The sequence below is a fragment of the Etheostoma cragini genome, chromosome 23, assembly GCF_013103735.1.
Source record: "Etheostoma cragini isolate CJK2018 chromosome 23, CSU_Ecrag_1.0, whole genome shotgun sequence".
NCBI classification, from domain to species: domain Eukaryota; kingdom Metazoa; phylum Chordata; class Actinopteri; order Perciformes; family Percidae; genus Etheostoma; species Etheostoma cragini.
This window is the reverse complement of record NC_048429.1, coordinates 16827755-16852392: the sequence shown is the minus strand read 5'-3', so window position 1 is coordinate 16852392 and position 24638 is coordinate 16827755. Positions and strand designations below refer to the sequence as shown.

General features: G+C 40.5%; 2 protein-coding genes and 1 long non-coding RNA gene across 5 annotated transcripts in view; 1 reads left to right on the top strand and 2 right to left on the bottom strand.

Annotated features, from left to right (window-relative positions):
• The window catches only part of cnot4b (CCR4-NOT transcription complex, subunit 4b), a 31875-nt gene extending 15315 nt beyond the window's left edge, over positions 1 to 16560 (bottom strand). The window contains exons 1-11 of one of the 3 annotated variants that reach the window (XM_034863186.1): positions 16292 to 16560; positions 11495 to 11716; positions 10375 to 10572; positions 8704 to 8790; positions 7600 to 7701; positions 7382 to 7507; positions 6333 to 6457; positions 5165 to 5308; positions 3967 to 4024; positions 3501 to 3759; positions 1988 to 2443 (exon numbers count right to left, since the gene is read on the bottom strand). In XM_034863186.1, the coding sequence (XP_034719077.1) occupies positions 1988 to 2443; positions 3501 to 3759; positions 3967 to 4024; positions 5165 to 5308; positions 6333 to 6457; positions 7382 to 7507; positions 7600 to 7701; positions 8704 to 8790; positions 10375 to 10572; positions 11495 to 11668 (1729 nt within the window). In that variant the 5' untranslated portion in view covers positions 11669 to 11716; positions 16292 to 16560. Of the gene's footprint in view, positions 1 to 1987; positions 2444 to 3500; positions 3760 to 3966; positions 4025 to 5164; positions 5315 to 6332; positions 6458 to 7381; positions 7508 to 7599; positions 7702 to 8703; positions 8791 to 10374; positions 10573 to 11494; positions 11722 to 16291 lie in introns of all 3 variants that reach the window. The other 2 variants (XM_034863183.1, XM_034863184.1) reach the window with 2 other exon arrangements.
• Positions 120 to 12360, top strand: LOC117938557. Its single transcript, XR_004655421.1, has 3 exons — positions 120 to 132; positions 9881 to 9885; positions 12263 to 12360. It is a non-coding gene; the product is annotated as an uncharacterized LOC117938557 (long non-coding RNA).
• A 3343-nt stretch (positions 16561 to 19903) lies between the features above and the next one.
• Positions 19904 to 23063, bottom strand: LOC117938523 (toll-like receptor 1). The gene is made up of 2 exons (XM_034863178.1): positions 22959 to 23063; positions 19904 to 22823 (listed from the first exon to the last, which is right to left on the bottom strand). Exons 1-2 carry the CDS (start codon positions 22970 to 22972, stop codon positions 20360 to 20362), a joined length of 2478 nt encoding a protein of 825 aa, XP_034719069.1. The 5' UTR covers positions 22973 to 23063; the 3' UTR covers positions 19904 to 20359.
• Between the last annotated feature and the right edge of the window lie 1575 nt (positions 23064 to 24638).

Genomic DNA, 24638 nt, shown 5'->3' with positions numbered 1-24638 from the left:
ATATATATATATATATATATGGGCTGAGCAACGATTAAAAGTTTTAATTGCGATTAATTGCATGATTTCTCTGATTAATTGCGATTAATTGCATTGCTTTACACAAAATCCAATAATTAATTCAAAAGTAGTGTATGAGTATGAGTGTATATGAGTGAAAGTGCCATATCATTTGTTCTGCAAACACTTAACATCAACATTTTGTCCGGCGCACGTTTCAGCATAATGTCTCCCCTCTGTCATTCCAGTCAGAGAATGTGAATGCAGCGCCCGCTGTTCATCATCAACATAATGCACTGGAACCCTGAGGACATTTTGGTTACCCAGTGAGCTCCAGTAGTCCCCAGTGAGAGCAACAGCGGGTGCACGTTGTAAAGTGTCGCTTTGGCTGTCCTCTCCTTTTCACACCACTCGTGTAGTCTTCTTGTGATGGTGCATCTTGAGGGAATATCATACTTGCCGTCATTTGTTGCGATTCACACAATGTTTCTCCGTCCGACGTCCTGCACAACACTAATGGGCCTGCGGTCTGTAGCTATCCACTTCGCTGTGGCATTTTTAGCTTGTCTCGCTTTTGTTTATCTATACTTGTCCTACACGCTGCATCTAACGTAGTCTGCCGAAGCCTTGTGCCACTGCTTGATTTGTCGAAGGAGTTGCTGGTATCAACTGTGTGTATTGTATTTAGGTGATATTTTTGGAAGTACTCCAGTGATAGGAACATTCAACTTTGCAATGGCTACAAATCACTCTAGTCCTTGCAAATGCGCCGTCTGGAGTAACTTTAAAATGAAAATGGCCATGTACTCTTCTCCATGTTTGTTGGTTTGTTTATCTGCCAAGTCTTTTCTCTTCTGGTTCCTGTAAGTGTGGCAACAGTCAGCAACATATTTTTCCAAAATAAAAGTCTGTGTGTATATGTGTGTATATATGCGTATCTATCTATATTTAATTAATTAATTTACTTCTTACATGGCTTGGTTGAATTCAAAGACATTCTGCGGTGTGTTATTTTCTTAATAACAGATTGTTGCTAAGTATGACACACCTTTGCCATGCATAGCAGAGCGCTGCCATGGACACAGTTCGGTTCACTTCAGAGAACAGCAGCTATCAACCTGCTGAAAGAAGTCTGGATAATTTGATCAGCTGTGGCAAAAAGTGAAGATACATTGATCAACCTCTGTCTCTCCAATTCAAGCAATAATAGGCAGATCTGATGAGTGCCCATGGCTACATTAGGCCCGTTGGAGATGAGCCAGGTCTGTGCAGATTTGATCACCGGCAATTGCCGCCCGTTGCATGCTGTTAAGATTTGTACACGTGGGCAACGATAACCTCACGAGATCAAGGTGGCCGCAGTTCTGAGACACCGGCAGCGCATTGGCTTTTCACTACAAGAGCCAGGGCAATGCTGAGAAATGCCGAGAAATGCCGACCTGTCAGCTGTTTTTAACAGCTGATTGATTTAGAATCGACTCAACATGATGATGTTTTATGTAAAGTTTTTATAGGTTTTGAATCAGAGGGATTTTAATTGCCATTTTTCTGATTTAAAAGTTTATTCTGTACAGAACACATGCTGTGTGGCTGATAGAGACGTTTAGAAGTCGCTCCTCTGCAGGAGGGGGAGATAATGTGGTGTTGAGTGACAGACGGCGGGTTGCATTAAACAGCTACAGTGTTTTTGTTGCTATGAACGCAGGATTCCAATTCCAATAGCGGAAGCAATACAATCGTATTTAAATCAATAAGCTCCGTCACACAGCTAACCGGCGCATCTACTGACTCAACAAAGTGTTTTCAGTGATTGTTTTCTATATATCTCACAGTTTAATACACACAACATAGGGAATTGTGAGTAAGTGAATGATGGAACTGTTCCCAACACATCTAGTGACACTAAACTATGGCTTACACCTGTAATCCACATCATGTTCGAGCCCATTACAGGTGTACAGGGCAGATGTCCCTGAACAAGTCTTACCTGTGACGGGGAGTCCCCCGAGCCCGGTAGTGCGATGTCCTGGCAGCACTGTCAAGTCCATTCTGCTGTGTGAGGGGGGGGCCATCACACTGACTGTGTGGTTCAAATGCACAAAGTTCCTGCGTGAAGAGGTGGAAGCCATCCAGGAGCCACAAGATGCAGAGGCCGTGGAGGATGGAGGGTGGTAGGGGAAGCTGAAGGAGCTATAGTCCGCCCTGCGAGGGTGCTGATGCTGTGGGAAGTGCTGAGAGGGTGGGAGCCCTCCCAGGGGCCCTAGCGTTCTGTGGGCGGAGCCAAAGCTGTCTTCAACAGAGAGCTCCTTCTCAATGAGGTCCGCCAGAGCTCGGCGTGTGACGTCGAATGGGTCGAAGCCCAGGTCGTCATCCTGTTGCTGATTGGATGAGCCAAAGCCAAAGGCGGCCTGCCAGTCTGTGGACGACGACACCGGCATGGTATCTATACACAAACACACGACAATTTTAATGGTGTTTCAGTTTGTTTGGATAACCAGAAACTAATTGTTGATTTCTAGATTTGATTCCAATGTCTTTCGATACAAATACCTTGAAAGAATAACTGCACTAATATTGTGTAATTCTTTGTTAACTGCTGCTGTCCATACAGCTGGACAATTAGCAGCACTTTCAATGGTAATATCAGGTCAACTAAAGACTAGAAACAGGGGGAAACGGCTAGTCTGACTCTGTCCAACACAAAAACCTCAAACACTCCTGAATTCATATGTTGTGGTTCATTTGTTCAATCCGTGTAACAGAAATGTTGAAACAACAATTTAGTGGGAACTGCACCGACAGCCGTTGCCAAAAGCAGCATGCAACCCGCCGTATAAATCCCTGAACTCGGTGGAAGGGTCCACGAGCTTACAGTTTTGCTGCTAGCTGCATAAACTTCTTGAAAAATCGGAATCAGTTTGTGTGCAGAACTTTGTCTTCTTGATGATGTGTTTGGAGAACAGTCAGACCAAGTTCAGACACAATTGCTTCATCTTTTGAGGATTTAATTCCAAACAAAAGCTCATCTTTCTGCCTTATTTTCAACAAATAGCTTATTCCTTATTATCTGGCTGGCGGGTCGGTCTTAGCCTCAATGTATCACTAAAGCCTGAAGACCACTAAAGACCACAATAATAACCTTTCTAATAGCTACTGAATCTAAGATCTCTCTAGCTGTTCATATATGTTCACATTCTATGTGATTTGGATTGTCTATACTGTAATTATATTATGCTGGTCTGTTCTGTGCAAACAATAAACAGTACTGTATATGGCCTTTCCATCCGTCCAGAGAGAAGGTTCTTTTTCTCTGTTGATTAATTTTTTTAAAGTTTTTTTTATAGTTTTCCCTCATATGAAGCGAGGGTGTTGTCTGCTGTACAGATTGTAAAGCCCCTTGAGGCAAACTGTGATCTGTAACTATTGGGCTATATGAATACAATCAAATTGACTAGACTTAAAGACAAAACTTGCTGGACACAAAGCACAGAGAGACCAACCTGAGGTGAAGAGGCTCTGTGGCTCTGGCGCTGTGGGCCAGTCAGCGTTGCTGTGGGGGGAGCTGGGGAAGCCGCTCAGGCCGCTGGGCAGCGGGTTGGGATGCCTGAAGTTACTGTTGTCTGAGAACAGGGACTGGGACTCGGCGGCAGTCGCCTCGAACGGGGAGCGGGCCGTGTGGCCCGGGACACTGATGGGAAGCAGCAGACTGGGCTTACTGAGGCCAGGGGGGGGCGACGTGGACTCACTGCCTCCACGGAGCTTAAGGACACAAGAACGTGAGTTTCTGGTTTCAGAACACACGTATTGCAAAACATTAAAACTGCAATCCAAATACCCTGTTCATTTAAAAAAGGCCGGTTTTATGTACGAGATGCATCGCGATTAGAAGGTACAACCAGCGTGTCTCAGGACACTTTCCCTCAAACAAAACATCTGAAAACTCCTGCTTGGGAGTCCACTTCTTACCAGTTGTGTGGTTTCACCGTTGCCTATACTGGTGATGTCTGTCAGAGTGTGGCTGGGGCTGCAAAATAAAAGCAGAGAAGAATACAAAGTATATTTAGTTACCAGAAGACAAGGAGTGTTCCAACCCAATATATAGTTACCACAAATTATCAAATAAAAGCCAGTTATGAAGAAGGGGTTTCAAATAAACACTGCCCATCACTAATAAAGGTTAAAATGTGACTACAAGCACTGTTCTCACATGGGAAATTCCGAATAATGTGTACAGCACTAATTCCAACAGTACAAAAACAGAGGCCTTTCTCTACCTGCTTTTTTACGTTTACATTTTTACCAATGACAGGGAGACTGGAAGACTTAGACTAGGTGTTGAGTTGCAATATGTACCAATCAGCTTTTTTTATTACCTCCAATGCAATCAGTTTTTTTTTTAAATATTAAATATCTGCCGATACAGAATCCGGATCTGATACTTAATGTATTTTCTGAGATAATAGAGCTGCACAGTGTTTTTTTCCTTTTTTTTTCTTCTTTTTTTTTTACTAAAATAACCAGGTAAACAAAGTAACTTAAATATGTCTTAAGTTTAATAAATTTTACTTAGTTCAGCAAAATAAGTTGTTTCTCCCAACACAACAGCAGTTTCTGCTCAGTTCCCCGCTGGACAAAGAAAACTAAACTTAGTGACGCCTTTTGCTCATAAAAGCCAATCTTTGACTTTCTTCTTGTGTTAACAATGTTGGCTCCAGAGAAAATCAGCCTGTAGGCAAATTCCTGGTGGAACCAGGGAGGAAGTGTGGAGAATTGGGAGGAATCCACTTCTGGAAAACAATTAAGAAAGATGAGCGTTTTTAACTTGTTGCCAAGGGACACCGGTGATTGGCACCGCCATGTTGGCTTGAAAGTGGCGGCTCGGATTTGGAATTAACATTAACTGAGATGCAGGTGAAATACGGAAGTAAAGCCTGACTCCAGTATAAACCTGTTCCAAATAAAGGCCTATGGTATTTAACCATAACGTATCATCTAAATCCACTTTAGATTGGCTCACACTGATTGTCTGAAACACATTTGTAAGCAGTTAGTGTCAAGTCAACTTAAAGGTTAACACACAACTTCTAAACTTTCAAAAGTAGCATGCTAGCAGCCTCTTTTCCAAGAGAGACACTAACAGAAAAATGCCGGCTGCAGAGTTTACCTAGCAAGCTGTGAGGAGAAAGGACAGAGGGCCGGTACGGGGTCCAGGCTCGGGTCAGGTTGGGGCCCCGCAGGGGTCAAGTGTTCACAGTCTGAGCCCTCTAATGGAGGACTCCTCCCGGGGTCTGATGATAGGCCATCTTTACTGGAGCTGAGAGAGCCGGGACAGCACACAGACACAGAAGCAAAACTATATATAAAGCTCTACTTACACATACTTGAAGTTACTGTAGCTCACTGGGATTTTAAAAGAACCAGGGAATGCATCTGCAATTATTTAATTAAAAAAACACTAGGGTGAGGTGCTTCAGGCACGTCCAGCCGGGAGGAACAGGTCTGGGTACCGTTCTAAACGTTTGATACCGGTACTGATACCAATACCGTGACTTTGACTCTGGTTCCTAAGCAAAACTTTTTTCAGTTCCAATGTTATAAAAAAAAGAAATGACATTACGACACAAATCTTTGTATATATTTTCCAGCTCCTACCACGCTCTCTCACATTTTTTCTGTGTTTCTCTGCGACGTGTTATATTAGCTGGCCAATCACAGGTATTATTAGATCTTGGTAGAAGCATGCTGGATGCTGATCGGCTCAATGATGCTGATGAGATTTACTCCTTGGGTGTTATAGGTTTTTCCTGCATAGAAGAATTTCCGGCGGCCCCCCAAAGGAATTCAACCAGCACCACGCCAAAATTGCCAGAGCCAAAATGATAAGAACTGAGAAAGAAAATAGCAAGTTAAATCCTCTCAATGTGTTTAAGGGCCATTTACCAACCAACCTTGAACAAGCAGAACATAAACTTGAATTCGAGAGCTAATCTCAGTTTTATCTCCAGGGGAGTCAGGTACAGCCTGACTCCCCTGGAGATCTTATATATTACTATTTATAACCAGTTTTGTTTATTGAGTTTTCATTTACTTAAACGTAATAGGCATTTTTACTTATCAAATTGTCAGAAATAACGAATAGACATCTGGTATATTAAGTACCACATATACTACAATCTATGAAAACAATGTCCAACTTTTCCCGATATTAAATGATGTCCACAAAAGGAAACTAGACAGGGAAAGCCAAGACAGGGAGTGTCTTGTGTCAACATCAGTTTTATCTAAAAAAGATAGATACCCCTACAGAGACAGACACGCTGCTGTTAGAATACCTCTGTAAGGAGTTGCCTTTGCCCTTCGACCGGTCCCCTGACACCGCTGGACTCTGTAGGAAGGTTGGGTTACTTTTGTACAGGTCTTGTAGTAGTTTCTGCTCATACTCCTGATGCTTTCCTGCCTGGAAACACAACAACAAATTAGCGAGAGCTAACAGGACTACAATGGAATACGTGAGGACTGAAAGAGGGAACCATAGGCGACTATGGGACATATAGTGTGGTATACGGGTTAAACATTTGGCTGTTCTTGCTGAGGATATGCCATATGCTGCATATGAAGCATGCTGCGTGCTGATTGGCTCACTGACTCTGATGAGATTCACTCCTTATTGAAATTGAGTGTAGAATGAAGAGGCATTTTTTCAATACTCAAAACTTTAGAGGCAATTCAGTGTGTGCCTTAAAAGTATTGACTTTGGTACCCAGCCCTACGTACGGTATACTTATGCCTTAGCCAGACAATGTCCAAAAAAGTTAAGCTACCTAGAAATGCCAAAGTTTTATGAAATGGTTTGGATCTTCTTGCCTTAATGGTTTTAATAACCAGAACATATTGTAGAATACTGAAGAAAATGTCTGAATTTGTTGAAGAAGGCGAGGGTTTTTGTTTAGTTTAAAGAGCCGGGTAGTGTCTTCAGAGCTACTACACTAGGGCTCATTGATTAGGGGAAAAACAATCTAATTGTGATTTCCCTGCCAGATATTGCGACTATGATTCAATTTGCAATAAATATATATATATATATATATTTTTGCTATATACATTACAGCTTCTACCGTCATGTTAAATAAAGTTATAAAAAATAAATGAAAGCTACACTGATTTAGCACATTTCTGTAAAACAATCTGCGATGTTACATTATTCCAGCATTAATCTTATGAAAAAACAAATGTCTATAATAATAAAAAGAGGAAGAATACATGATGATTCAACATGTTACACCAAACATTCCACTAAATACTCAAATTCAATGGCTAATACCCTTATTTCAAATGTTGCTTTTAAGTGATTAATGCTTCATACTACCCTGCCTGGACTTACCTGCATCTCCTCTTTAGTAAAACTAGCAGCCTCATCCCCGAGCTCGTGTAGATACATGCAGTCTGGTTTGGGGCACTGCATGCTCTTTAAAAAGTAACTGCAGTATTTTGTAGTTCCTAAAGAAGCCTGCAGAAGACAAAATTCATTGTACAAGAACTCAATTTTCAGCCTAATCTTCTAGGAACTCAAACACTGTGTCCTTTATCTCTCCTCCTTACCTTCAGCGTCCTGCCATCGACCACCACATTGTTGACACACTGGATTGCTCTGAGAGCATCTTCTGAACGAATATATGTGACATAGGCACTGGCACTCGGCCCCTGGGAAACAGAAAGACATAGACACAGTTCAATTCAAACTTCAACGACAGCCTCCACCAACCATCAAGTCTGTCCAGACCCATTTAATATATGTAGTGAAGACTTTGAAGCTATTTAATGAAAGGGATCCGAGAGTTATCACTGTACCCTGTGTACACACTATCACTGTGGTAGATTTCTTCATGTAAGCCTAATTGCATTTTAAGTTATTTTAGAAGGTATCTGCTGCTGTAGTTATGGCTGATACTGGGGCAGGGCCATCACTGGAAAGAAGGTAATTAAACCAAGAACAACTGATGGAGACAATCATGGGATTGTAAGTGATTCAAAACCGTCCCTGAATTGGCCCTCAGGTATGTAATATGTCCATTATTTTCATAAAATTACTTCAGATTGCGTGATGTGGTTGTAGTAAGTAGCCAACATTAAATTACGTCCCCCTTCCACTTAGCGCCCGGGTTTTATTTCAGACCCTGTTTGTATTGGCCTACTATATTCTGGTCCCTTGTCCCCCTGTAACGTTACTTTTGTAAAGCGTTTCATGAAATAATTATATAATTAATCTAAGTTATCGTTAAGTTGGTTGCTACAACAAACTCTTAATGTTTTGCAGTGACAGTGATACCTGGTTTAGCTCGTGATGCATCCAAAGTAGGCTGAGTTACCGTATGCAACACCTGAAATGCAACAATGCATCTGTAACTTATTCTCTTATTGTGAATGAATGATTTTCTGTCTGAGAAAAACATTCATCACAACTATATGACCTCCCGGTAACGCTAACTCATTCATATACAGCTGGTAATAGGACAGCAGGTGTGGTAAAAAACACTAGAATCAACACAAAACTGATAGATACACATAGTCCCCTTAAATGTCATCACATCATCGTTTTATCCTATTACACATCTGTGAAAATTATTGTCATAATTAATGTGACAAACAACCCAGAAACATGATGCCCCCCCGCCGCTGTTGCTGGGTGGGTGTGCAGCGCGTCACCTGGGAGCCAGCGTACGATGTGCTGTTGTTGATCACCACTTTGTGAATCTTCCCAAACTTCCCAAAATATTCTGACCTCCTCAGAACCTGTAAAACACAGAAGACACAAAATACAATGTCATAATAATTTATCGTCATCATGGTTATTGCTTTATTGGTCCACTTTCCATATCATTTTATTATATAGCATAAGGTCATGAAACAAAAGGGAGAGGACACCCCAACGCTGTTTGACCTTATGTTTTGCTTGGAGGAAGAATAACTGATGAATTATATTATTTTTTATAATTATCTTCATAGTTTCTACATTTTAGAGTCCAATTTTTCAGCATCTTTATTTTCTATGCCCATATTAAGTATACAAGGAAGCAAAGCATATATGTGAAGAAGCAAACTCGGCCGCTATAAGCAAGAAATTGAGTGTCAGACAGTAGCAAACAGACTTAATGATGGTCTAAAAATAGACACACGAACCCCTTCTCTAAAAGCGTAACTCTCGCCAAAATGTAACCTAGGGTCTTTTTGTGAATATACCCAAGTCAACCTTTCTTTTAAAAGCATAATTAGGACAGAAGCGCCACTTTTAAATTTACCTTATTATTTATTACTTTACCTGAAACCATTCTGCTCAATTTTAAGGCAAAATATGATGTAACTGTTGATGTGTGTTAGTTAATTAGTTTATTAGTAGCCTAACTCTTTAAATGTCAGAGCAGTGGCCACATAACATCTATTTTAAGGCTACGTGCACATTCAGTTGGTCAGCGATTGTCTGCAACGTTTTCTTTCACTGTTTTATTACAGAAGCTGTGTTTCTTACAAATAATGCGTTTGACCTTATCAAACTTCCATAAGAATATGCTGCTCACATATGCACAATGTGCGTGCATGTGTGTGTGTGTCCTGTCACCTTCAGGTGGCAGGACTGTTGACATTCTGCTCAGTCTTTGCATGCTAACAATATCTCCCAAAAATCATTGAGGATTTTTATAGCAAAATTCCTCTCTTTTCTTTTCCAGTAACACATAATAATATGTTTGCGGACTCATCTTAACCTTGGGAGGGGATACACAAATGCAATGTGACCTGGGGTGCCTATGACCCTGACTTTTATAGAAAACTGAACTTGACCCTGAATATTTTGTTTGTGTATGTGTGGATTTTAGCTGGCAAAAAGTTTAGGTTTACACAAAGAATATGGTTGAGGTGGGATTTGTTGACTGTAAAGGCAGGTGCATGTGGAGGCCACCCGTCCTCATCTCTCTACCGCTGGTTCACTGGGACTTCAATTCATCAAAAATAAATCTGACATGATTTCCCATACTCTTAAAACTCATCTGAAATTAGCTGAAATAAGTCACACGATCAATAGTGTCACTTTAGTATTAATTACATGTGTCAAATGTGTGTGTGCTTGTAAAGAGGTGATTAATATGTTCAGGATATTTATGGCATGGAACGTCATCACGGACGCCATCAGGCACTGACACCCCCACCCCCCACCCTCCCTGCTGTTTTCCAGGACTGCTGTGTGTGGGAGATGTTGGCAGACTGAGCACAATTACATCCCAATTCTATACATTTCATCTGAATATCTACTGTCATCATAGCAGCATACACTGTGTGTGTGTGTGTGTGTGTGTGTGCGTGCGTGTGTGTGTGGGTCTTCACCTCGGGGTCAGCCAGCCTCTGTGACAGCCCCACCACAAACACCAGGTTTCTCTGCACCACCCGGACGCTGGCCAGATGCTTTCTGTTCTCGGTGATCTTCTGCTTCTTCTCGTTCTGCTTCTGCTTCTTCTCCGTCTTTATCCTCTGCAGCTCCTCCTGCGACAGTGGCTTGTACACCGCCGGGTCTTCGGGGTATGGCTGCAGAGCACACGCATCATTCAGAGAAACCATTTGTCAAACACCTGCGTTTCTTTATAGTCTACAGCAGGGGTGTCAAACTCAGTTTCACTAAGGGCCACACTGGAAAGAATGGATTACATTAAGGGCCAGACGTGTGGCTTACTGAGCTGCTTTTATTTCATCAAAAAGTCAGGTATCTTTGACTGTATAATTGCATGTGTCATATAGTTTTTTCACCTAAAGTTTGGTGGACATAAAACCCTAAAAATAAGTCAGCAAGCAGAGTTCCTAAGCCAACAAAGAAAAAAAGCAAGAAAAACTTTGATTAAAGTGACAAATACGATTAAAAAAGCAACAGAAAGAAGGCAGACAAAAATTAATTGTGAACCAAAATTGATATTCAGGCCCAATAAGGGTAGGGCCGGATTTGGCCAGCGTCGTTGAGTTTGCCACATCTTTATGAAAAAAGGACCAAATAGTGGGTTGGATACAGGTCCAACCCTGGACCACATAGTACGGGACGTGATAAACCCAACAATGAACTGCTGGAGCTGTGGAATGACACACATGTCTGTTGGGCTGTACAGCTTTTGGACAAACAACACATGAAATATGAAGCCATTTCCATGGCCTCTGGGAATTTATGATGGGCTTTTGTCATTTAGACATTATAAAGACACAAAAACTGAATTAATTGATAAAACCAGATTTAATTAAACATGATTGCTTGAAGAAAGCCCTTCTCTATTTAGAAGATGTAAGGTTCTGTTGTTTGGGCATGCTGGTCCCCCTAAACGGAGACTATTGGACACATGATGTATTGTAAGACTGGGACACTTTAAGGCTTACATTATAAGATGAATTAATCTCTTTCATTTGGACTTAGTGTCCGTTATTAGAAGGAAAGCCTCCATTGCTTTGGTTCCCACACTAGGTGTACCTTTCTGCAGGCGGGACAGAGGCCGTTCTCATCCGTCCTGATTCGATGCCAGCAGAAGCGACAGATCTGGTATCCACAGGTGCAGGGGAAGAAGTTGACGTCATCGATCTCCAGCGGCTCCATACACAGTGGGCACTCCATCAGGTCGTCCTTCACCCCTGGGTTCCGGGACATCCTACGATCACACACTACTGGACCGGACGTCTAGGACAGGGACGGGAGCTGCACTGGGACAAAGATAGACAGCAGCTCAGCTACATCCTGAGAACCATCAACCAGACGAAAAGTCCTGCTACCAGCAGCAGTTAGAGACTACGCCGCAGGTCCTCCCCTGACGTCCACACTGGACATCAGCCTCATGGTTCAAATATAGCAGCTCTGGATGACAGGGAAGTGGACTGCTTAATGTCCAAGACGTTTTGATGCTGGGGATTTTCCTCTGGCACAGGCTAACACCTCTTTAGGGGGCGCCAGAAATTCCTCTACGCAGACAAAAAAACTCTCACATCTGTGTCTAAAACATTAAAAAAATAGAGTAGATGACAAATAATTATCACTCAAAAAGCTTAAAGACAAAACTTGCCAAAGAGGTCCAATGGGGAATAGTCTCGCTTTGCCAGACCGTCCTCCAAAGCGGGCTGAAGGAGGGTCTGGCTACTCCAAATAGAATGTGGTGAAGGGAGGAAAAGCTGCTCTGGTTTATTGGCATTTCTTTAAACCAATCAGAATCGTCATGGCCCGTGCCGCACACTGTCGCTGTAAAAACAGTCGTACAACAGAAAAATCTGATTGGACAGATATTCTAGATAGCTGTCAGGATTTACCCTACAGAGTTCTGAGGACCATGTAATCATTGTCTTTAGAAATCCACCAGAGGTTAGAATGCCAACACAGAGGAAGAGGAAGGAAATACTTCCTGCACGGGAGCAATCCCGGAAGTTGAATGTCAAGGATTTAGACACTAGCTACATATAACTACAATAATTGGATCTGAGAAAAGTAATTTAGTTAGTTTTGGCTTAGGTGGTGGTGCCCAAAAACGGTTAATTGCCGGGTTCTTATCAGTTATGTGTTAGGGGAGAAAACAGGCCTAGATTAAAAAATATATCTCTATAGATTTAGATATTAAAGGTGTAATATTATTATTAGTAGTATTAGTAGTAGTCGACGTAGATATGTGCTTCGTTAGGGATATGTTTGCTGTAATAGATGTAATAATAATAATAATAATACATTTCATATATATTGCACTTTTCATCAATAGATCTCCAAATGGTACAGTTAAAAAAGAAAAAGAAATCAAAAAAGAAAGAATAAAAAAAAGAAAATAAAGCTATTCTTAGAAGAGAGGATTAAAAAACATCTAAAGGGGACCAAAAGCTTTGCTAAAAAGAAATGTTTAAGGCCTTTTTTTTTTAAACACTCAGTGGATTGAGGTGCCCTCAAGGTGTCAGGGAGGGCATTCCACAGACATGGGGCAGCAGCACAAAATGCCCTATGTCCCATCGTCCTGAGTCTGATGTGACTTATTCTCAGTTTGTGTTACTGAGCAATATGTTACATTTATGTTTATTATTAAAGAGAAATTAGTGTCATTCTTAGTATTATTTCTTGTTATATAGCATACATGCTGGTGGCTATAACATTTAGTATTGGTAAATAATGTTCATAGTAAGTCAGATGCGTAATAAATTGCATTATTATTTTGCTTATATTTCGGAACCACATCTAACTTCCTAGTTAACTTCATGTTGGATTTGTAAATAAATCTTCCTGGATCTCAAAGTCAGACATCTAGTCAGAGTGATAATTAACTGAAATGCATTGCGGGCATGCTCATAAAGAAACAAAAACTGCACACATCTGTTTGCATAAGACTAACCCGTGAGTACTTTCTTATTTAAACACAACCCCACTGGTAAAGAGCAGAAGGCCATGTCACAAAAGAGAGTGGAGAGTAGAGATGCACGATATAAGCCAATGTTTTCAAAATCATTAAGGCCAATGTCAATACATACACACCTTTTTATTTAGATGAAGAGAACACCAAGTCTCTCCTGTAGTACTTTTACCCTATTACTCTCATTTGTTGGAGAGACAGATATTAAACATGACAAACCACATTTGATTCTACCAGAAATGGATCATTTTACAAATAAAGACAGACATTCACCCCTGAAAAATAAGTTCGTTATTTTACTTGGGGGAGAATAAATCATACGGCAGTGGCACATTTTATTTAAGTAAAACTGTAACAACCAAGCTCCGTATGTGGTCTGAGCTGTGAAGTTTAAAGTAACTAACCGCATGTAAATCACAAATAGATTACAAACTCTGTGGGCCAAAAGACACAGTCACACACACACCCACACCCACACCCACACCCACACCCACACCCACACACACACACACACACACACACACACACACACACACACACACACACACACACACACACACACACACACACACACACACACACACACACACACACACACACACACACACACACACACACACACACACACACACCTAGTGTAAAGTAGAGTTACAGTAATAATGCTATAATAGCTAAATTATAAACACAGCAGCCTCAAGGCTTGGTATCTTGGCAAGGCAACAAGGTCCAGGGTGCTCAGGAAGGGTATAGTAGGCTATAGAAAAAAAAGGACATCTTATTCAAGGCTGGGTATGTTTGAAAATTGTCAATACTACGGACAAAAAAACACCAACAAATTTAGGCCCAGTTTCATAGCATTAGGAATCAGCTGTGCTTTGGTCTCTGGCACTTTAGCTACTTAGTGCTCCACTGTGTCTGTGACCCTGCAGCCCTACGTTGATCCATTGTTAATATAAAAATATGTTTTCAAGCTGGACAGCTTCAAATGTACGTAGCCTCACTAGCCTCAACAAATTGAGTGTGTCACAAAAGTGTTAAAGCGTACAGTGACAGCCTACGGTCTATTTTTATCTATATATCACACACACAACACATATACAGTATATATGTCTATATATGTAGTGGAAACAGCCTAAAAGTATCTTGTCTATTCTTATCTGCAATGCTCATCTTTTAAAAGGGGAAGGCAATAACATCTCTTAACAACAAAGGGGTGTAGTTAGTTTTAACGTGAAAGATGGTTTTATCACTTCTGTTAAGTTGTTTGGCGCCCACCTAAGAGGTTTAAGCCTGCGTCAAAGGAGAACCACCAGCACCAGAGCATTTGATTTTTAGCAGCCAGCCTCCGTCTCATCCACAGCTGCTATATTTGACACATGCGGCTGATGTTGATAGGCCAAAAGTTAAGAGGTTGCAACGTCCAGCTACAGAAAGACTTTGCTAATCCCTGTACTTTAATGTTTTATAGTCATCTCACTTTTTCATTATTGCACAAATTAGCTACAACAGTCATAGCAGTTAGGCTGTCATATGTCACTCCTAAATGTTTCAATTTAGGAGCATGCCTTGGAATAAAAGTTACCATAATGCCCTGTTCATAAAAATGAAACAAACTGGACATTGGAGTCAAGAGTAGTTAGATCTGGGCCAAGGTCCTGGATTTGCAATACATTTCATTATATTTTTAATCAGAATTTTTTTGTTATTCTTGACATAAATAAAAGACATTTTCATCATAAATTGGTGCCTAAAAATGTATCAGAATGCAGAAAACTAAATCTTTTATGCTAAAAATATCTTTTTTACTTACTTTACATGCAATTATTTGTAATTAATGTGGCCCAAAGGCCCATATGGAACCTGTCAATACCCTGTCACTGCAGGGCATTTGAATGAAATGAACACAAAGATGTTTAAAGGCACATCATCAGCCCTATGATGCCATCGTGTGTCTCTGTCTCTGGGGCTGGCTTGTGGACAGTTTAGGAGGAAGATGAGTCCAATGACAACAATGTCAGATGTCAACACAGAGCTGAGCCGAGGGAAGACTATTAGCTACATCGCACATACAGCAACAGTCTGCCCATTTCATAGAGTCATCCTGACAACCTTTGGCATCTTAACAGGCCCTCCCTGTACAGACTGTGAAAGCTAATTTCCCCGTATTGTTTCATGGCCACTCTCATATGTCAGAGTGGCTCTGAAACGGTGGGAATCAACTGAATGCGCCAAACAAGTTTGGGGTAAGGTTACGTAATGTGTATGAGCCGTACTAGCTAACATATAAACAGTCAAGTAACACATTTGTCATGGTCACATATTTAGAATAAAGTGTGAAATTACAAGCAGAAACGTTACTGGTTTGAGGGTTAGAACCACCAGCTTTGTTGTCAGTCATGTGCTGGATGAAGTAACGTAACACTTAGCTAAGCGGGCTAAGCTAACCAGCTAATAAGTTAACCAGCTATGCTAACCGGCTTGGGAGCCAGACTGGAATGCTGCTAGCTAACGTTACAGTCTGGTCTTGTACGGGTTTTCTTGTGGCTTGCTGTGTAATTAACAACGCTCACTGAGTAATTTGTTTTTATCAAAAGACACCGGCACTTCCTCAGAAAGTAGGGTGTTGTTTATAAGTTGTCCCTTACAAAAGTCTGGCAGGAAGAGGATTTTACGCGGCCTGCCCTCCGCTGGCCGGCAGAGCCCGACATAACCGAAAAAGCAAACCAAAGTGAGGGAAGCTGCCTCGGCCAGCGCCTCTAACAGACCAACAGTACCCAGACAGCTGCAAGTCTTTGGCTGAACTACAACCCTTCTGGCTTTTCCGATGAAAATTATGATTCAGTGCGTAGCCCAGTGTATAGCATTGGTTTTATTGGGATAACTGTTTGGCTACTCACCCTGCCTATGTGTTTTCGCAGCTTCCTCTCCAGGATGTTGAGGGAGAAGTATGCCTATATGGGATACGGTTGCAGCAAGCTGCCGTCTCTAGCAGCTGTCAGCGGTTGTCACGGTGCCAACCGGCCTTTCTGTCAGCTTGTAAAGGTGTTTGCTACCTGCTGGCAGCACAAACCACCATCTTACACGGGAAGGAGGAGAGAACAGGGGCAACAACTACAATACAACTCAGTGTGAGTCGGCGCAAATCGTCTTGGGTGTTACACGCATGGAACTATGGGTATTGTAGTCTCTTCTAGCGAAGCAGCTCCAAACCGACTATAAAATTGTTGTTGTACACAATCCTTTGCAAAGAATATTTCTTTGAGTTGTGTAAACAAGATTGATAATAAAATGATAAGATAACTTGAATGTTACATAGAGGTAAGGTATTCACTAAGGTCACAGATCCAGTTCCTCCTAAGGATTCACTGTGCTACGTTTAAACATTATTTATAAAATCATGCCAACAATTATTATAAATTAGTAGTATGCAAAAAAAGTATGTATAAAGCTCACATGTAAAATCCTTTGTGTTAAAGTGTCCATATTATGAAAAAAAAAACTTACTTTCTTGGGGTGTGATAGCATATGGTATATGCAACCTGCACAATTGGTTTATTTAAATTTTTTCATACTATTTAAGCAGTTGCACAGTTTTTGTAGTCCCATCCTGTATATATTTAAATATTTGTTCTTATATTTTATCGCTATTATTATTTCATGTATATTGTATGTATGTATATTGTATTCTAGTATTTCATTTATATTTCAATTCTGTGCAGTGTGACTGATTTTGATGCTGTAACACCATAATTTCCCTTTTTTTGGGATCAATATCTATCTATCTATAGTCTCCCAGCTAATATTGCCTTGTACTGACCAAAGTTGGTAAAAGAGTTATCTAGCTGATGTGACCTTACCTAGCTACTGCTCTTTTGCAACTCCCCAAAAAAAAAAAGAATAAAGAAGTGAGATGACTCACTCTGTAGCTCAAACAGAGACCTAAACACACAGGGTGAAAACAGCATCTGCGGCATTGTGCGTTACAACAAAAATATGGTGTTTTTAGAAAATGAAACCATGGAAATCTGAAAATGAGCATCATGTGGGCGCTTCAAAGACATACACTGTCTCAGGGCTTTACCCGTCTTTACAAGTTTTAGGTACAGCACCCAAGCCAATGAATGTAACTACAAGACTTTTCTCAGATCTATGACTTCTTGAAGCTTATTGAGTGTCACTTATTTATTATCTTCCCTAGCTTTTCCAATGTTTTAGACACAGATATAGTGCTAATAACGGTCCAAAATTATGTGAAAATGAAACGCAAACTACCACCAAGAAAACTGACCACAAAGCGATAAAACACGACTACAGAGAGAAACAAAAAACTCAGAGACGCACACCTAAGTCTTCCACAAAGTCAGAGAAAACCCTGTATCTATGCTGTACGCACTCTTTCTAATTCCCTTCTTCATACCACTGTGTGGTGTAGTCTGCAGCACCGGTTCTCAGATTTTTTTTCAATAATGTACCCCTTTGAAATACGATTCCAGCCACGTATCCCCCAAGCAGAACAAAACATTTTCGGTACCAAAACCAAAGACCTAGAAAAAAGAGGTACAATAGATATATATATATATATATATATATATATATATATATATATATATATATATATATATATATATATATATATATATATATATATATATATATATATATATATATATATATAGATAGATAGATAGATATGTATTGATCCCCAAAAAATTTGAAATTACAGTGACACAGCACAGAATATAAATGAAAATACTAGCTTACAATATAAATATATACAATATACATGAAGTGATAACAGGATAAAATACAATAACAAATATTTGAATTTATAGTTCAGAAGTCAGAAGTTCAGAATACAAAAATGTGCAACTGCTTAAACAACATGATAAAATGTAAATAGACCTATTGGGCAGGTCTCACTTAGTGCAGTGTTGTGGTGTCTCAGAGTTTAGGCTACAGCAACCTCGTAACTGAAAAAAAATCAGTGCTAGGCCATAAATCCACCACTAATTCCATTCTTTATTAAAGGCAGTTATTTGAGGGCCGATGCATCATGTTACCCCTGCAGTGCTGGTGTAGAGGCTCTTCACCAACTCTAGATGGAGACATTTGCCATTTCTAAATCATGAAAGCCTCTAACCAGAGAACACAAATCAGAACAAATAACATATTTGTCTGCTGGTAAAATACATTTTGAATTATTGAAATGTCAATATTTCTGTTTTTGTTATGTTTACAACCCTCCGGTCCAATTTCATCCGCTTTCAACGTTTCTGTGTCAGAAATTAAGGTTTTCTTTCAAGCTCATTGTCCAAAAAATATAACACGGGTGGTTCCGTAAAATGCTCTTTAGAAGTTAAATGAAGGACCAGTTCACTAATTTCAGTGTGTGTTTCATTGATTCAATGTCAAATTGTTATCCTGAAACTGAATTTTGACACTCTGATCTTAACTAATAGTCAGAATAATTCATAACGTCAGCTTGTTCAACCCAAAATAGATGCAATTTCACATGAATGAGGTTTATTGAGAATGAATTCCAAGTGTAAAACTAGTGGTGGGCTGAAAAATGCAACAAAAACAAAAAAATTATCTTGAAAAGCATCATAAAAAAAAGCACAACACAAGGGTTAATGTTTCTCTAAGCTCTATGCCAACTACATAACTAACAATTTGCGAATGCTTTAAGATACGATGTGGTAAGAGCTCTAATTATTGTCCCTAATGATTCTTTTCTTTCAATTGGAACTTTAATCAAATGGTTTTAATCTGCAATATTACTGTAAATATCATAACAATATTTCATGTTGAACAAAGGTATGTGTCCATGTGTGCATTATGTTTTCTGTGTGGAATTACAATGTGAAAAATCTCAGGGCCGATAATGTCAATTATATCTTTTTATCCACTGTACAGTTTAACTTTATTTATCTTACAGCTGTTTTGTGGATTGTTCTCCTACATAATTGTTACATACATATTAATAATATTATTACACATCTTTCCATTGCATTTATCTATTCTTAAGCTTTTTTTGTAAAACTGACTCTAAGTGCAACACACAAAAATTCCATCTGTACAGCCCTGTACCTGTGCAAATTGCAATAAATATATATTCTATTCTATGCTAATGTTGACAATTTCTGACTTTTTTATTTAGGCAAGGTTTGTGAGCAGCTGACAACTTTTTATTATTTAGCTCCTTTTGATAAGTTAAACAAATTGTAAGTTTTTTTGTTTTAATGTAAAGTGTGATCATCATTGTTCCTGGTAGGAATGTAGTCTTAGATACTGTCATTGTGACTGATGACCATATTATGGTTACATTTTTACATACAAGTCTAAATTAATCCAAAATGTACATGTCTCAGTGAAAGTGTGAGTGTTGTTGTAATCACTTCCTTTTCGATAGATTTGATTAGACAGACCTTATTGATCCTAACTTGTCAGTGCTACAGCATGCAAAATAAAATATAAGACACACAGCACACATAAATAATGTACAAGGAATAATAAATAGGATAGAATACAACAACAGCTGCTCAAAAATATAATTAAAAAATACAAAGTACAGAAGGCACATAATGTATACACAAGTGGCTACACAAACAAATTGTGTCTGTGTATCTGTGTGTGTGTGTGTGTGTGGGTGTGGGTGTGTGTGTGTGTGTGTGTGTGTGTGAGTGTGGGTGTGTGTGTGTGTGTGTGTGTGTGTGTGTGCCACAGCTCACCAAGGAAAGCACAAATAGGCATTTTCACACTAAAAAGATGAATTGTTATTAGACTGTTGAAGCCTTGTATTAGCCTCAGCTGAACTTTGGAGTGATTTTTTTTGCACAGGAAGAAATGTCATCAGGGCCAATACAAACAGGAGGAACAATTACAGCAACCAGAAACTGTTTGAGTCCACATGTTTTTTGATACATTTTTTTAAAATTGAGAAGATATCCATTGAGTTCTTACACTTAGTCTGTAACTAGACGTGCTGTATCTGAAAGGGCCAGAGCCACATCCTTCACAACCATTGATTTGTCACCCATGTGTAGCATGGATTTAAGACTTGCCCAGAAAACCTGCTGCTTCCGTTCATCATTTGGCCACTCCAGGTATGTCTGCTGCCTCAGTAAACTTCTAAGTCTCAGGAACTTTTTGGGCAGAGAGTCAGTCGGAATGGGCTCCAGTAATATGAAGACTAAAGAGTCCTGCTGGACACTGATGGCTCTGTGCTGGGCAAAGAAGAGCTCGTAGTTGCACCATTCGCTCTGGACGAAGTGTTTGGACAGGACAAACAGCGTTTTGTAGCTGGACTCCAGACAGTTGATGATATTGTCTATGATCCACTCACCAGGCACGAAGTCACGCTCGTGAACGCAGAGTGAAAACCTGGCACCTTCCAGAGAGGGCAGCAGCTGGCTGCTCACCCAGCCAGAGTCCTGATGACTGTAGGAGATGAATGCATGATAACTACAGGATAGATTCTTCAACTTGTGGGAGCGTTTCGTGCTTCTCCTCCTCACCCTGATCCACACCCATAACATCTTTGTATACCACACTCCGTCGCACTTATAGAAAAGCAGACCCAAGGCTGCAGATATTGTTATTATTACAGGAACAGCAACTGCAGCTTGAAGCCACATCTCACATGAGAGTTCACTGGTTTTGTACTCTGAGAGTGGCATGCCTGCAGAAGATGGCGGCGTGCTGCATGTGTAATTCAAGGGCCAGTCCAGGAGCAAGGACTTGTTCAGAGTCATGACAAACCAATGAGAGTCACAGGAGCAGACGAATGGATTGTTTCCAGCCTTGAGGGTCCGAAGTCTGGGAAGTCCTGCTAAGACCTCCCTGGATACAGATGTGATAGAGTTCCGGTCTATGTAGAGACTGAGCAGTGCCGGGGCACTGAGATCTGCGGGGAGGACCTGGATGCTGTTAAAGCTGAGTTGGAGGTGGGTCAGCTTGGGAAAGCGAGATAGATCCTCCTGCGTTATGGCTGTTATTCCCGTCTTTGACAAGTCGATCTTTTCAAAGTGTGAGGACAGGTATTTAAAGACACTGTTGCCCAGGTTGTTGTTACTCAGTCTGAGTTCAGTCAGCTGAGCAGGCCAAGAGCAGTCCTGGTCCAAGTAGATGGAGTTGAAGCTAAGGTCCAGGGACTCTAATGTCTTCATCTGATGTGTCTGCTCAGAGATAAAAGAAAGACTGCTGAAGCGATTCTTGCTTAAGGACAGTCTCCTGAGTTTGGGGAAGACGGATGTGTGCGAACACTCGAACCACCAGAAGCCTGCGTCCGTTAAGAGGTTATCTGACAGATCCAGCGTCTCCAGCGACGGCAGGACAGAGAAGAGTTTGCAGGGTATGATGTTCATTCCGCTCCTGGAGAACTTTAAATAGGTCAGAGCTGAGATGGCCTCTAAGCTTATGTTGACTGTGGGGTATCTGTACTGATAATGATGCACACCGTAGAAGGTAACTGAGCAAATATTGACCGTGACATTAAGGGTGCGAAACTGAAATCCTTCTGGTGTATCTTCATTGTAAGTGATGTTGACAAAGGAGAGGTCATGAAGGTGGGAGAGCCACACGTTCTTTACAAACCCCTCCAGAAAAGAGCTGTTTATCCACGTGTTTTCTATGGTGAGATTCCGTATGAATGGCATTGTTCTCAGGTTGTTAAACATTTCGCTGGTCACGCTGCAGTTGTCTGGAAATGGAGTGATGAATCTCAACGATGTTGCTCTGGTCACATTCAAGTCCACAAGGATGTTCTCGAACATCCTGGATCCACCACAGAAAGATGCGTAGAGTGAAAAAATTTGAAGAGACTTTAGTTTTGCAAGCGCTCCGGAGTCATACTTTTGCCAGGCAATTCCTGCTCCCAAAACCAGATGATGCAGAGGAATGTTTGCCAATGGATCAAAGTCATGGAAGTTGACTGACAGAGCAGCTGTGCTGCCCAATGACAGCATGCCTAGATTCGTCAGCTTCTGAAATGACTCTGGAATACTATAGCTGCTGTACAGATTGTAGGCCAAATCAAGGACTTCCAGTTGTTTCAATGAAATGTCAGGGATGAAAGCTAAGTCATTATGAGATATATTTAGAACTTTGAGTGCTGGTGTGTGAGTGAACACACTGGGAGAGATGTCCTGCAGGCCACAGTGAGTCACCTTCAGACAACAGAGCCGGGACAGTCCAGAGAACGGAGCTCCGCTCAGTCTTTGGATGGAGTTGTAAGAAATGTCCAAATACTGCGTGTCGTTGGGAAGATTTAAGGGAACAGTGGTCAGATTTTGATGAGAGAGGTCTTGCATTCTCTGCCACGATGTGACACACAGTTTGATTTCCTGTTCATCTTGCTGTCCGGCCACCCAGTCCGGTTTCATTAGGGACACGATGGCAATGGTCCCGATCAGAGAAGCTACGGTTGTGCTGAAACATCCAAATCAATGAAATAAATGAGTCCAAATGGATGATACAAATAGCTGCACATTGAACAACCTTTTTTTTAACGGCAGTATTGCAAGATGAAAAAAAGGTTGTAGGCGAAAAGAATTGGCACAGTACCTGTGTGTGGACATCGCTTAAGAAGTGTGTGAAGCTGAGGTCTGAACTGTGTGCTTTGAGCTCGGACTTTTATCCTCCTGTAAAAGCAATCCATAAACAGCTACGGGTCTGTTCCTCTTTCTGTATATTCCTCATTTCTCTGGTTTTCTTTCCTTTCACATGACTACAAATTGTGAAAGAGGATGTTTAATTACGGATTAAAACGTGCTGTAGCTGTAAAGATACCGATGATTATTAGTTTACGATACATATAAAGGTCCCAGCAGAAACTACACACACATTTTAATAACAATACAGTGAACCAGCCGGTGCCCATGTTTTTATCCCAGTATCTTTTGGACTGGAGACAAAAACTGGAAGAGCAACAGAGACTCACACAGTATTTGATAGCCAGGCAATCCCATATTTATTTAGTCAGCCTCATGCGTGTCCACCCCAGACAAAAGAAAACATTTTGGAATTAATAAGGTATGCGTCATTCAAAGTATTTGATTTGATGTGGAGGTATGAGAATGTGATACAACTTAGGTTCTAGATTAGGTAAGATGTAGTATAGTCTTTCAAGTCATGTTGTATGATAAAGTACATGATGATGAGTACTTTAGAGCAGGCCTTCTCAAATGTGTCATTCAAAGGTCCGCCTCTAGTTTTTATTCCAGGTCAGAGGTCCGACATGATTGGCAATAACAAAATAACAATTAATCAATTCACTTTTAACATTTAAGCAACATACTTTCAACATTCAGAACACACATTTGCATTTGAATTTTTTTTTTTTGGCTTTTTTTTCAATGTTTTTGTCAGAGATTCCATTAGTGTTTGTGGATTTTTTGAGTGTATGTTCAACATCACTAACAGTAATAAGCCCATGGACATTTTCCATAACATGGATCATCTACTGGATGTAGTTTTAGTTGCAGTTTGGTCCAGAGTTTGAGAAGCGCTGCTTTACAGCGTCAGAACTCATAAGAACTTCTAATCAGTCAACCTTAAGGTGTTGATCGTGGTCCATCCAGAATGAGGCAGATTTATGACTCTGACTATGAAAAGGATTTCAACTAGAAACAAAACATAACTGGAAATACGAAAGGAACAACCAGCCCAGTCTCATGGCAGTTTGTGAATGTTATTTCTTCTGTTGATTTGGATTTTAATCTAATGTATTTCAATGGGAAGCATCTTTGTGATAACAGCACGATTACGGTAGCGAGTAGTATGGAAAAGCGAGAAACAAGAAAATCGTGTCCCTGTTGACTAATTAAAATAACGTGACCATTTCACAAACTGCCGTGAGAAAATGGAAAAACAAACAATCCTAGACCAGGTAAAACTGAAGGAAGCAACACACATCGGAAAACAAATTTGACACGGCACAAGTTATACATCACGTGATTTTATTATCCGAACCAAAGTGATGTGAAATGATTTGTTCTGATGTGAAGTCATAAGGACATGCAGCTACTGTTTCCGGGGAGTCCAGTGTGGTGGTCGGAAGTCCCTCAGGGTCTGGAGGAATTTATCTGCCAGACAAAAACAACACATTGATTTCACTTCACTGTTTTAATTTCACTTGCCTTGTCTGAGGCTTCAACGTCTGCTGACTCATCTCCCCCTTTTACCCAGTCATTTCATCAGTTTCTTTTGTTGGACATGGGAAATCAACATGTTTTCATAACACTA